Source organism: Cryptomeria japonica, chromosome 2 (genome assembly GCF_030272615.1).
Source record: "Cryptomeria japonica chromosome 2, Sugi_1.0, whole genome shotgun sequence".
Lineage (NCBI taxonomy): Eukaryota > Viridiplantae > Streptophyta > Pinopsida > Cupressales > Cupressaceae > Cryptomeria > Cryptomeria japonica.
The window spans coordinates 554,075,374-554,089,927 of record NC_081406.1 but is presented as its reverse complement, the minus strand read 5'-3'; the positions used below and the strand labels follow the sequence as shown (position 1 = coordinate 554,089,927).

At 35.5% G+C, this 14,554-nt stretch overlaps 1 protein-coding gene across 1 annotated transcript; it reads left to right on the top strand.

The window, feature by feature from the left end:
- Positions 1 to 790: 790 nt before the first annotated feature.
- On the top strand, positions 791 to 1,493 carry LOC131038034 (putative protein Brevis radix-like 5). Its single transcript, XM_057970305.2, has 2 exons — positions 791 to 1,225; positions 1,321 to 1,493. Exons 1-2 carry the CDS (start codon positions 933 to 935, stop codon positions 1,409 to 1,411), a joined length of 384 nt encoding a protein of 127 aa, XP_057826288.2. The 5' UTR covers positions 791 to 932; the 3' UTR covers positions 1,412 to 1,493.
- Positions 1,494 to 14,554: the final 13,061 nt, after the last annotated feature.

Here is a 14,554-nt window from a genome sequence, read left to right as displayed (position 1 = left end):
CACAACTTCACTTCTAAGTGGCTTAACTTAGGCAACTTTCCCTATTTGGAGTTGGTCATTTCTCTAGTCCATATTCATTAGTCTTCAAATAACTCTCTTAAACAAGAAGGTGCTTTCATTAGATGTGAATCAATCGATTATTATGCTCTCAAAGATGTTAGGGGCAATCTTACATAACAACCCTCCTTTTGGCTTCACTCTAATTGTTTGAACTTTATTAGGTTTCAACCTATTTGTATTAGTCCCTCTTTAATAAAGACTTGATCCTCCTACACTTTATGGATTTACCTCTCTACTACCTTCTTAAGAATATATTCATAAAATAATCAAAATAAAAAAAAAACAAATTTAAAAATTAAGAATGATAATATTTAAAATGCCCTAAAAGCAAATTAAACATAAATATACAATATGCATCTGTAAATCATTTTAAGCACCAGGAATCTTCACGTACAACTCCATGAGATTTATTTTAATAAAATATAAAATCAAATCAACTTTTGATCTCCAACCAAGGTACACTGGACCAGCTAACAGAGCATATTGTTCTTGCAAGTACTCTACATTGGTCACAACTTTTAATGTTACTCGTGACTTCTTTATATGGAAATAAAGCTGGTTCTCATAAGCTCATTTTGCCCTGTAAAGCAAAATAGTTGATCTTTAACCTATTATATATAATAATGCAGTTTGTTAAGTGTGTTTTTTGTACTGGTTTGTTTGTGGTGAAAAAAAACATAATCTAAGAATATTACAAACTTCACATAATTTTCCCGTTCTAGTTCAACGGCTCAATCAATTTATGAACTGTACTGCAATCGATATATTTTTTAACAAAAATCAAGTGAGTTTTATAGCATGATTGATACTTAAAGCCCCGTCATAAATTCTCATTCTAATATAAGTATAAAAGAGATTTAGATGGGTGTTGAATGTTATTGATAATGGGAAGAAATAGATTGAGATTGTTTTCTGTTGTGCTGGATTGTTTCGCTCCTGAACAACGATATGAAGAAGATAATAATAATAATAATAATAATAATGTTGAGCTTCCACAGCACATTGAAGAAGGAGGAGGAGGAGGAGGAGGAGAAGAAGGAGGAAGAGGAGAAGGAGGAGGAGGAGGAGGAGGAGAAGAAAGTACAGAAGATTTTGAGCAAGGTGTGCACATAACTGTGCAACGTTTGGCTGGTGGATCTCGCCAAGTTAAGCGTATTAAATTCAGGTAAAATGGTATTGCAATTTATTTCTTAGTTGAGTTTAAGGATAATATTGTGCAGTAGTGATTATAGTAAATGAATTGAATTGAAATGGGTGCAGTCGTGAAGTGTTTAGCGAAATGCAGGCAAGATTGTGGTGGGAAGAAAATCGGGTGAGAGTACATGAGCATTATTCTTCAACTGGGAATTGAGATCAACTTTCTTATTTGGTGTAATCTTTGATACTTGTTTTCTCTGTCTAGACAAATAAAGAAAAGATTTCTTAGCCCAATTTGGTGTGATCTTTGACACTTATCTTCTCTATCTGATGACTGAGTTTTTTCATTCTGTGAATCCACTTTAAATAAGTTTTGAGGTTTTATCATTCAGTTTTGTTTCTGTGTACGACATGGGTGTTACATTTCTGGAGATGGGCATGGGTGGCAAATTGTACATAGTCATAATAGAGAGCTTTTGAATTGTTGTTAAAGAATTGGGAAAATGAGAAATGATCTTTGTCTGTTTTGTTAGTGGATGTGACGAGTGTCTCTTTGGTGGAACCTATCTGTCATCAGTTAAAACTTAGCATGAGATGATATGATAGGAGATTTTATTGTGATTTTTTGGGGGGCAATGAAATAGAATTCTTAAATAAAGAATATCGGAACACAAATTATATAAATCAAAAGCTGTTTCTGGATTAAATTGTGTGCATGATTCTTTTTTGCTCTCTTTATTCTGATGATGGATCACGGAGTGTGATCTGAAATGTTGATTCAAAAATCATGCACACAATTTAATCCAGAAACAGCTTTTGATTTATTCTATGGATTGTGGAAATCTCTTATCTCTAACAAATTATATAATGAAAGCAAGAAAAGGATAGATCATACAACACCATCTTCAACAAGAAAAAGAAGTGAAACTGAAATAACGTTTAGTCTTAAAGTTCAACTGATGAAGATGAAGATTTTGCAAATTATGTGGTCATGTTTGTATCTACATTTACAATATACTATTTATTTCACATCCTCGTTATTAAATTTGTTAGGATGAATCCAGCAAGTGATTCTGAAGGAGAAGATGTAAGCTTCTTGTCATTGCCTTCAGATAAGGATGAAAATTAAAAATCTAAGACCAATGCTTTATAATATGCATTCAAAAATCAAGAGTTAGAAACAATCTATTGTAAGTTTTCTTTGTGTAGGGATTGTATAAGGTTTACAGACACATACCACAAATATTTAGTAGAAAATAGATCAAAAGATGCAAAGAATACATTCAAAGAAAATCAAATCCTACTGACAAATTCAAAATACATGAGAATTCGACAGTTTATTATATAAATAAATAAAGATATATATGATAGGTAATAAATGTATTTTTTTTAAAATTATTATATATGTCCTATAATAATTTATATATTTTAAAAAATTCAATTAAATATCTGTCAAATGACAATAGGAACATATTGTAAGAAATTGTGAAAAAAGGGTTGAATTTGATTATTCCAAAAGTGGAATTGAAAGATGAAAAATGAGTAGAGAGATATCTACCAAAAATAGTATCTCTATGACCTCCTTATCCACAAAGTTGTGTTTAAAAAAAATATATTCAAACTGTACCCTCAAATATATAGTTAGCTATATCTTACTATCGGTGTACCCATTACACCTCATTTTGGTGCAAGCGCTAGTTTATAATTTCATATACTTCAAATTAAAATTAATCAAGTTGAGCATGCTCAAGTGATCTAGCTGATAAAGAAATGTATATGTGGGTCCTATAAGTCATACCCACTACCCAATTAACCACCATTTATGTTACTAATTGCAAATAAGGACAATGTTTCTATTATTAAAAAAAAATGTTTTTTGCATGCATAACTTGTAATAAAAAAAACTTAGCTAAGGGAGAGTAGAATGAAACTATAATAAATTATATCAAGAGCAAGTATTATAATCTACAAGTGTGTATATGTTTAATTAACTCTAGATCCCTACGCACTATACTCTTGTAATTGGGGGTAAGATGGAAATCTACCCTTATGCTTGTGGGTTATTTGTAGTTTGTTTGCCTCTCGTGAAGAGTGAGAAGTTGTTCTTGATGTGGGGGGCTGGAAATGAGATTCTAATCCTCTCTCTTCATCCTTGGATTCCCTCCTTTAACTAGCTAAAAGAGTCTATTGATGTTTCCCCTATTTGGGTAAGACTTTCCTATCTTCCTCTATAGTTTTGGTGTAAATCAACTTATGAGGCTGTTGCTAATGATTTGGGCCATTTCCTTAAGGTGGACTTGGATACTAGTAATTTCTTCCATACTTCCTTTACCCATATCTTGGTGGATATGGATATGTCGAATGATTTATTGAGCTTGATTTTTCTTCATGTAAATGAACACCGATGGACTCAGATGATTGATTATGAGGAAATTCCTTTTTTATTATATACATTGTTTTGCCATTGCACATTTGACTTCTTCTTGTTTGCATGCGCTCATCCAAGGTCTTCCTCTACCTTGTGGAAGAATGCTCTTCTAAGAAATCTCACAATATTCCTTGATGATTTAGATGATGAGTTAGATGGTTCTATTGATTTGATGCCTCTTTCTCCTGTTGCTTTAGTTGGTATGGTTGCTCTAGAGGTCAAGCTAGGCACTTTTCTACCTTGGACCATGGATTGTGTATTTATCCTCTTCCTTTAGTCATTCTTGAGACTTAGTCTCAGTTGCAAGAGGTCTCTCCCTCTTGGCATAGTTCTCATCTAGGTGGAGTCTCTTAGTTTGTTTTGATGGTGCCCCCTTCCTTGCTCCAAAAAAAATAGCTTGTGATGATTTAGCTTCTTGGATTGTTGTTTGGCGTAAGAATAAATGCCACTTCTTAAAGGTATCTATCTCTCAAGAAGTTCCTTTGGGGGTAAAGTTGAGTTCCAACTTAGATATTTATTGATTTTATGGGTTTGTTTCCTAGTTATATATGGTTGTTTGGTTTTCATTGTAGGATTGCTATCCTACAAGTATTTTGTTGTGTAGTTTGATTCTTCTATTAGTTTTTATTTATTTATTTTTAGCCCTTTGGTAAACTCCATTTTTTGTCCTTTGGTTTGGGAGCTATTGTTGGGCCTTATAATTTGATTTGAGATTTGGAATAGGATATTGGTCTTCACAACTCAGGGATATCAATCCATGTTGAGAAATCCTTCATGCCTTATAGGCTACATATAACTTTAAATGGTAGAACATTATATGTTCATTATGAATCTATCTTGGGTTGCTATGGATGGGTGCAAGAAGTTTGGTCCCAATTAGGGGGAAGTGTGCGATTGGGAAGAATGCCGCTAGGAATGGGGCCCCATTATGCTTCAGCCACCCAAGGCAAAAAATAGTGGGGCCTCATTATTAATGAATTCCATACCATAATAGGGCCCCATTTAGAAACATATCAAGGCCTTGTTATGTTTCTAAATGAGGCCCCATTATGCAAAACCTTTTTTTTATATATAAAAAGTAGCCTCTGATTTCATTTTTGTAGTTAGTGAGCAGCAACAAAGGAGAACTAGAATGGGCCCCCAATTTTGCAAAGTGTATACCACTTCATGCCAACAATTTTTTGGCCTCCCAGATATGTTTTTTCTTTTATTTTGGCATTTTAAAAATTTATGTGTTTTTTTTTTCCAGTTATTTAGGGTTTGTGTTTGTAATTTAGGGTTAATTATGGTTTGTGTTTATGAAATAAATGACATTCAATTTGATCCAATATGTAGGAAAACTATTTATAGATCTAAATCTAGAATCTTAATGATCACATATTTATTACTTCATATTATGTGATGATTCAATTACTTATATAATCATGTGAAGTGTTATGTCACATATTTAGTTTGTCTCTATGAAGGGATTCCACTTTATTTATTTGTATCCTAAAGAGCAACATTTATAAGAAAATTATTGAACTTCTACTACTTTTCATATTAAAAATCTATCTATTTTATTGCAAGGTAAAAGCACAATGATGTGTCATCCTTTTATAAAGGAAGTGACCAACACAACCAAAACTGTTTAACTTCGACTGCATTAAAGTGACATTTCTAAATTGAATTTCAAAATGATGTAAATAGATCAAATATAGAAATATTAGTGAAATTTATTTCTATTATTTTTGAAATTTAAAAAAAAAATCACATTTTTTTTATATATTCAAAGAGAGATTTTTTATTGCTGAAAAAATGTTGAAAATTAGGAGTTCTAGTTGGCATCACCAAACAAAATGAAAATGGATATATTTTTTTTCTGATTTTAATTTCCAAATAGAGGACATGTATATGCAGAGCTAAGAAAATAAAATTTAAATTTTGATGTATATTTTTCTCGTAATAATATGTTAAAGTCCAACATAGCTGAATTTGGTAGTTTTCATTCGACATCACCTTTTGTCTACCAAATTTATCATTAGCAAAAAAATAAATTATACCCTTTTGGAGAAAATTTTCTCATCTAATGAAAATAATTTAAATTTTTTTTTTTTAATGTTGTTTAATATATATTTTTAATTTCAAATCAACTTCTTTTTTAACTTAAAAAACCTACTTAATGATTAATGGGAGGGAACCAATATTGAGAATCATGGACCTTCTTTGAATTTTTGATCTCTACAAATGAGCGACAGGAGGCAGCTCGGTGCTTGGGCAGATGTGGCATGGGAGGATCCGCCACATGTGCCTCAATGGCTATTTTCTAAAGGGAGATGGGAAGACAGGGCTCCACAGACAGGTAGCCATCGCAAGATTTTTGTCCGGTTTCGAGATACTTTCAGGGGTTTTTTAAGAGATATCCACAATCGCATCGTCTCAAGGGAAGCTTTAATCTGCAAGCTCAGGATGGAAATGGTCTCAGAAGGAATAATCTTTGGAAACAAAAGGGTATTTCTGGTGGTGATAAGCAGTCGTTTGCTCAAGTGGTGGCCGCAGGAACCATGGACACTTCTAGGTCATCTATGTCTTTCAAACCAACGGGTGCTTTTGATATCACTGGCAAGGATGCGATAAATATGGGTAATAAAGTCCACTCTGCTTCAGGTCTGGTAAAAGGCAAAAAGGTTGATGAAGCCCCGACGAAAGAGGTATGGTTCCCGCTTCCATGTTTTGATTATAGAGGTTCTTTTGTGGTAGAAAGGGCTTCGAGGTTACACTCTGTTGCACTCTTGGGAGAATTCTGGGGTCCTCAAACCAATTTGTCTAAGTTGCATTCTAAATTGAGAAAAGATTGGTCTGCATTAGTTTATTTTTAGTTATTATCAGCGAATTCCTGTATATTTGTCTTTGACTCCCCTCATGTTAGGGATGGTGTTCTTGCGAATCCATTTCATTGGTTTGGAAATAATTTGATTATGGTCTCTGCTTGGAAGCCCTTTTTTGTCCCAAAATGGGTCAAGCCTAAAAATATCTCGGTTTGGTTTGGATTGCCTAAACTTCCCTTCGAATTCATGGACCTAGAAGTTTTGAAATTGATAGGAGATAATTTTGGGAAGTTTTTGACATCTAAATTTGACTTTGTGGAAGGGAAGGTTCTAGTAAAAAATTGTGTGTTGGTTTCCCCTACTTCTGTGTGCTCGATTTCATGTAATATCAAGTCAAATGAGGGCATTTGAAAACAATCTATTGATAAGTTGGATAATGACCTTACTCAAAACTCGATTGTTGTGGATGCCCCTTTGTTCTTGGTTTTTCGTAATAATAATTTCAAATCTGTTACATACAATAATGATGGCTTTGATGTTCCTGTGAACCTTGTTCCTGCTAAAGCCCCTTCTATCCATGTCTCTCTTGATTATGAGCCAAAGGAGGGTATTCAAGGGAACAATGCTGATCAATCTCTCCATAATGCCTCCTTTGACAAGGTGGAGAGTGGTTTGAACAATTTAAATCTGTCTGGATTGGAAGGGGTTATTAATTCTAAGCATATTTGTCAAGATCAGGGTGGCAATTCTGTTGGTCAAATTACTCCTCCCTACCCCCAAGGTCCCAACCATTGTAATTTTGCCCAGGAGGGTAGGCTAGATGGTAATATAGGTGACAAGGTCTCTGGTTCTTTAGAAGGGTCGGGTGTTCAGATGAATATTCCACAACATATTGGAGGTGTAGGGGATAATGCCCCTGTTAAGTATACTCCCTTAAGTCATGATGATGCTGTAGGTCCCGGGGACAACTGAGAGGGGGGAGGGGGGGGTGAATCAGTTGTCTAATAAATTCAAACCAAAATCTTATTAACCAACTTATTGCTTAATACTGGTAAGACAGTTAATTGTGCCGGTAAACAATGTTAACAGGAAATGTTGTACCGGTAAGAATTAATGCATGAACCATAAGCACAAAGTCAACCACAACACATGACACAAATATTTGTATGTGGAAATCCTGTAAGGGGAAAAACCATGGTGGGAAACCTTACCCACAATCAGATGATACTACTGCAGATAGTAAGTGTACAAAGAGGGGTATGCACATGCAAAAAGGCCAACAGCCTAGAGCTCACTGCTCAAAAACAAATGGGAGTCACACTGACTACAGTTGGATGGTTAAATCCAATGAGAATGTATTGCACAAAATAGCATCTTCATATGCTGGATTCAGTACCAGTGTAATGCTGATATGCTTCTACAAAAACCTAGCTTCACCTTCAAATGATGGCTTCGTGTATACCTCTGCTTAATCTCGCATATACCTTCTTACAATTCTTTTTCGCATTCCACACCTGATCTTACAAATAAGATCTTACATTTATACCATACCCTAAGACCAATTTTAGTAGGTCGGCTCTACAAGATATTACAATAAAACATTTTACAAATAGTACAATATCCGATGCAATAACCGATTGAACATGTCGGCTTAATGCATTTACAACAATAATAAATCATCTCCATGGCATGCCATGCTGATCTGGGAAAGATAAACCTGCCGGTGTAACCCTAGATAACCTGGACCTATTTGCCGATAAAAGCAAATATGCAAATAAGAATATACCAATGATATTACTTCAAGGAAAAGTGTCCACATGATGTCTTCCATGTCATTGCATGTACCGGTGAACATTATATCCTACCGGTTAACTATATACCAGTGATTGTTTGAGCATTTTACTAATTGCCAGTGAATGTTGCTGGATCTCCAAAGTAGGTGTGTTAGCAGGTGTTGACATCAATGACAAAACCATACCAAAATACCAACAGATGCTTTCTTAATTCAAAAAGTAAAAGAATTAGCATATAGTAAGCCTAATCTGGGGTTTGGCAAGCCTCAGGATTCTCTAGATATTTCTCCAGATGAACATACAGTTCAACAAGTTGAGCATTTGCTCAATACTAACAAGGTTCAGTTAGAGGAGGAGGTTTCAGATAGGATTGTTTGTTGTATTGAGAATGAGTTGAATTTAATTCATAAGAGTTTTCCTCTTTCCCCTTCCTTTAATCCTTTTGAGGATTTTAATAATAATGTTACTCGGGATGTTTCAAATCAAGTGGAACCCCAAGTATTGGTGTCTTCTCCTTGGTTGCCTTCAGTTAAAATGCCATTCTCTCCTATAGGCCCTCCTATTGCCCAAGTTGAGATGAAATTCCCTATCCCTGTTGTGTCTTCGGGAAGGGGTAGACCTCCAAAAAATCGTAAAACACAATTGGAAATTGATGCAGGCATACAACAAGTATTGTCTTCTTCTCCCAGGGGTAAGAAGGTCTCAACCTTGTCTTTGGACAAGGGTAAAAACATTGGGCATTGCTCAAACTCCGTCAAAAAGAAAAAGAAGTGCTTAATTAGTCCTCCAGTCACTAGATCTGTGTTGGTTAAGAGGAGCTTACATAAAAGATTTTGGGAGAATTTTTCTTCCCCTAAGGATGAAAAGAGGGGAGTGTCGACCTCCCCTCAAGGGCAAAGAGGATTATTTCATGGAATGTTAGGGGAGACGCTTGATCAAGTCTCAATTGGACTTGGTTAAGTGGGATATTGGTATGCTTCAAGAGACTAAGCTCTCTTTGGAGAATTCTGAGTTGGTTTTTTCCTCTTGGAAGAGGTAGAAATTCCTGTCATGCCCGACTTCTGAGGCATCGGGGGGTTTGGCCTTGTTATGGAATGATTTTGTGGTTGATGTAGAATTGGTTGTTTCTGCTCCAAATTGGATGTTATCATTAGTGTCTTACAAAAATTCTATGTTTAAAGTATAGTTGTTTAATATTTATGCCCCCTCGGGTGTCTTGGCTAAATACAACCTTTGACGAGAACTCATAAGGGTTTCATCCCCCCTTAGGGATAATTATTTTATTATTTTTGGGGGGGACTTCAATGCAATTCTGGATTTGGATGAAAAGACAGGGGGTATTTGTCCTAATAATAAATCTATGGATGATTTTAATGCATTCATTTCTGATATGTCTCTTTTTTATTGTAAGCGAGATAATGGTTTTTTCACATGGACAAACATGAGGAAGAATTTTTCTCAAATTGCTGAGAGATTGGATAGATTTTTACTTTCCTCTAATTGGTTTGATTCAGATATTGAGTTTTTTTCTTCTATCCTTCCTTTGACAGGGTCAGATCACTTTCTTGTTTCCCTCTTTGTTTTAAAAGATAGATCTTCTCATAAATTTCCTTTTAAGTTTGAACCCATGTGGTTTAGGGATCCTTCTTTCCTAACCCTCTTGTGACAATGGTGGGGTGATGCTCCATTTGTTAGAGTGTCTAGGATGTTTCAGATTGTTAAGAAGATCATATTTTTAAAGAAAAATATTAGGGAGTAGAATTATCTGCATTTTAAGAATATCTTTGAAGAGAAGCCAAGGATCTTGGATATGATTGATTTATTAAATAGGCATGTGATTCTGCATGGTATGGGCTCTAGGGTGTTTGATGAAATTAAGTCTCTTAGGAGTGAGTTAGAAGGAATTTTGGTGAGAGAGGAGGTATATTGGAGACAAAAATCTAGGGAGCTATGGTTAGCTGATGGGGATAAAAATACAACATTTTTCCATTCTACCACTAAACTGAAAAGAGCTAGGAATAGGATTACTTGTATTCAAGACTGTCATGGGAATATTCTTTCTGAGTCAAAGGACATTTCTAGTGAAGTAGTAAAGTTTTTTACCAATCTACTTTCATCTGAGAGTAATGATGTCTCTAACAATATCTCATTTCACATTCCCTCCCTAATTTCTCTTGATGAAAATAGAATGTTAATGTCTCCTTTTTCATTGAAAGAGGTTAGGGGGGTTGTTTTTTCTATGAACCTAGACAAGGCACCTAGTCCTGATGGATTCACTCCTTTATTCTTTCAGAAATGTTGGGATTTTGTGGGACTAGATGTTCTTTTGGCTCTTGAGGAAGCTAGATATAATAAGTCGATCCTTAAGGAAATGAATACTACCTTGATAGTCATTATACCTAAGGAGGACCCTAAAACTTTTGCAGATTTTTGTCCTATAGCTTTATGCAATACCCTCTACAAGATCTTTGCAAAAGTGATTTCTATGAGATTGGCTAAACTTTTACCAAAAATTATTTCCCTAGAGCAAGGAGGTTTTGTTCCAAAAAGGGAAACAACGGAGGGGGAAATAGTTGCTCATGAGGCTCTTCATTCGATATCAGTTCAGAAATATCCTGCCATGATTCTAAAGCTAGATATGATGAAGGCCTATGACATGGTTGAATGGAATGCGTTAAAATTTGTTTTATCAAGGCTGGGTTTCTCATTGGCTTGGATAAAATGGATCATGTCATGCATCTCCTCGGCTAGATTTTCAGTTCTTGTTAATGGGTCTCCTTGTGGGTTCTTCCATTCTTCTAGGGGTTTGAGGCAAGGGGATCCCTTGTCCCCTTTCTTGTTTATATTACTAGCTGAAACTTTGAGTTGGGCAATTAGAGAAGTTCCATTGAGTGGTTTATGGAGGGGGATCAAAATTCAAAATTTTGATCAAAGGATTTCCCATTGCCTTTTTGCCAATGACACCCTTTTGTTTGGCAGTGCATCTTTGAAGGATGCTAGAATTATTGAGCAAGTGATTAAGAATTATGTTTCATTTTCTGGATAGAAGGTCAATAAGAACAAGTCTAAGATATTCTTCTTAAACACGCACTCCTTGATTCAAGGTAGGCTTCAGAAGTTTTGGGGTTTCCAACTTGTGGATTTTCCTTGCAGCTACCTTGGGATCCCCTTTTTCGTTAAAAGGACAAGGTGGGCTTTTAGGATAACGTAATTACAAGGGTTTCAAATAAAATCTTGTCTTGGAACCATAAATGGCTTACCTTGGCAGGGAAAATTGTTCTGATTAAGTATGTGTTGAATGCAGTGCCAATTTACTTAATGTCAATTCTAAAAGCTCCAAAATCTGTTCTTGTCAGTTTAAACGATACTCTGAGATCCTTTCTTTGGAACAATAGTAAGGATGGGAAAGGTAGGATCTCCTTGCTAGCCTGGGATAAGGTCTATCTTCCTAAAGAAATTGGGGGGTTAGGAATTAGAAGTTTGGAAAATCAAAATCTGGCCCTGGGGGCTAAGCTAGTTTGGAAATTATATGATAGACCAGATTCCCTTTGGGCTAAGACCATGTTTTCCAAGTATTTTAATAATGGGGTAATATAATCTATTTTGTGTGCCTCGAGGTTGCCCCAGGGGTCGGCTATTTGGAATTTTTTGGTGAAATGTAGAAGTGTCTTGTTGCCTCATCTTTCTTGGGTTGTGCATAATGGTAATAAAACTAGATTTTGGGATGATGTTTGGAATGGTTATTGTCTATTGGATTCCATTAGGGATTGGACCCCATTAAAATCAATCCTTTCGGTTAGATGGGGGGTTTTTTTTGTCTGATTATTTTGATATTGTACAAAAAGGTCATGTGAAGATGGCTAAATGGAAGTCAATTGACTGCCTGAATGTTGATCTCAGTTTGAAAGTTGTAATATCCTCAAAGATAGAGTTGTCATCTTGTCTGAGAGGGAAGATGAGTTTATTTGGACTAAGAGTGCATCTGGAAAATACTTTGTGAAAGATGGATATAACTCCCTTATGCCGGCTAAGGACTTTTCTTCCTGGCCCTTTAAATTGTTCTGGCATTTGGCTTGCCTTCCGAAGGCAGGTGCATTTGCTTGGCTTACTGTACAAGACATGGTGCTTATAGGGATGAGATTGGATAGGATGGGATTGACTGTTGTTTTCCCTTGTGTCTTGTGTAATAAGAATTTGGAATCATCCTCTCACCTGTTTCTTCATTGTGATTTTGCCTTTGGATGTTGGCAATGGTTGCTTGAGAAACTAGGTATGTCCTTTGTTATTGGCTATGACCTTCTCTCCCACTTTAGAGCCTGGCCTATCTTGTTTTCCTCATCCTTTTATGCTTGTCTCTGGCTCATCTCTCCTTCGATTATCATTTGGAACATATGATTAGAAAGAAATAATAGGATTTTTAGAAAGTTATCAGCTTCGCTCTTTGACATTTTAGTCAAGATAGAAGCTTCTATCTCGGAGGTGGCTTTGTCATACATTCATAAGAATTTGGAGAATTTGACATCCTTCTCTCATTGGGATGGCAGGATTACAAGGACTTGGAAATCTCTCTCTGCCATCCCTTCTCATGGGTCTGTTGCAAAAGGTCTTATTACTATTAATAAGAGGCTTGCTGCTAGATGGGATCCTCCTCCTCTAGGCCATTTCAAGCTTCATTTTGATGGAGCCTCTAGGGGTAACCCGAGGTTGGCTGGGGTTGGTATGGCTATTTTTGACCACAATGCAGTCTTAATAGCTACTCAGTGTCATGCCCTTGGTTCCCAGTCAAACAATTTTGTTGAATGTCAAGCTTTGTCCCTTGGGATTGATTTGGCTATCTCTTTAGGGATTAAAAACATATTAATTCAGGGGGATTCGATGGTCATTATTCAGTATTTTGAGCAGTAAGAGCAATTGTTGGCATTTGAAGTACATATTAGATCATATTTTGGAGAAGTTGTCATTCTTTGATACATTCTCGTTATCTCACTGTTTTAGAGAACTAAATAGGCTTGCATATTTTTTGGCCAACATGGCAATTGACACCGGTGCTCATCTTAAGTGTGTAGAGGGAAGTGATATTCCTCAAGACATTCTTCTCAGGTATTTGATCTAATCCTAAGGGTTTAAGGTAATTATTTTGGGTTATCGGTTTCCATTATCTCTTGAGGTATTCATATTATCCTTTACTCTGATAAGATTTTATGTGTACCACATGTGTAGATAGGAGGATGATAGGCTCTATTATGTTTCTGTTTACATATGGTGTATTCTTACAATTCTGCATTTGGGCTAGATGGTGATGTGTATATCTCATGAGGTGTGGTTAGCAGGTAAATTGCAGTTTGCAAATCATTCTAAAGATTGATTAAATTCTGTTGAGGTACGGTTTATCGGGTATTTGGTCTAACCTATGGGTTTAAGGTAATTCATTTCGATCTATCTGTTTCTATTATCTCTTGAGGTATTCATGTTATCCTTTACTCTGATAAGATTTTATTTGCACCACATGTGTAGATAGGAAGATGATAGGATACATTATGTTTTTGTTTACATATGGTGTGTTCTTAAAATTTGCTTCTAGGCTAGATGATGGTATGTATATCCCATGAGGTATGGTTAGCAGGTAAATTGCAGCTTTGGCCGAATATGCATTTCATTCTAAAGACACATTTAAATATTGTCGAGGTAAGGGATATCCTCAAGGCTATGTGGAAGGTAATGGGATTTCTTGTATAGTCCCTCTATCTGATGTAGAAATCTCATTTCTACTTTAAGTATCAGTCATTGATAAAGTCATTTATAGGGTGAGGAGGTGACTGCTCATGATATTTTCATAGGGTGGCGGCATGTGTGTTTTTGAGTTTTTTTTTTGTTTTCGATCCTTCATAGGTTGTGGCTTGCTTGTAACTTTTTAATGTGCAATACGTTCCTGGGATTTTATTATTTGTTAAAGTATTTGTACTACATTGTTGGCCGCCTTGTGTGAGTTTTTGGCCTTGGCAAAATTGGTTTTATGCGATAATCATTGTTTGAGGGTGGCATCCTCTCCTTTTGGATATTCATTTATGGTTAAGGGTTGTTAATTCGTGTGAAATGTTTAAATAAAAAATGATTGCAATAGATATTTTGCATTGCCATTATGGGAAGTTAAGGGCAGTTTTCTCATTTATACTATCTCATTTATATTATCTTGTTAAGTAGTATTTTACGTTTATGTTTTTGTGGTTTTTGGAGATTTTTTTCCTACAAATGTCATCCTCTTTATCCATTGGGATATACAGAGTGTTTTTAGAATCTTGAATAGCAGAAGAAGAGAATGAGGACAATTT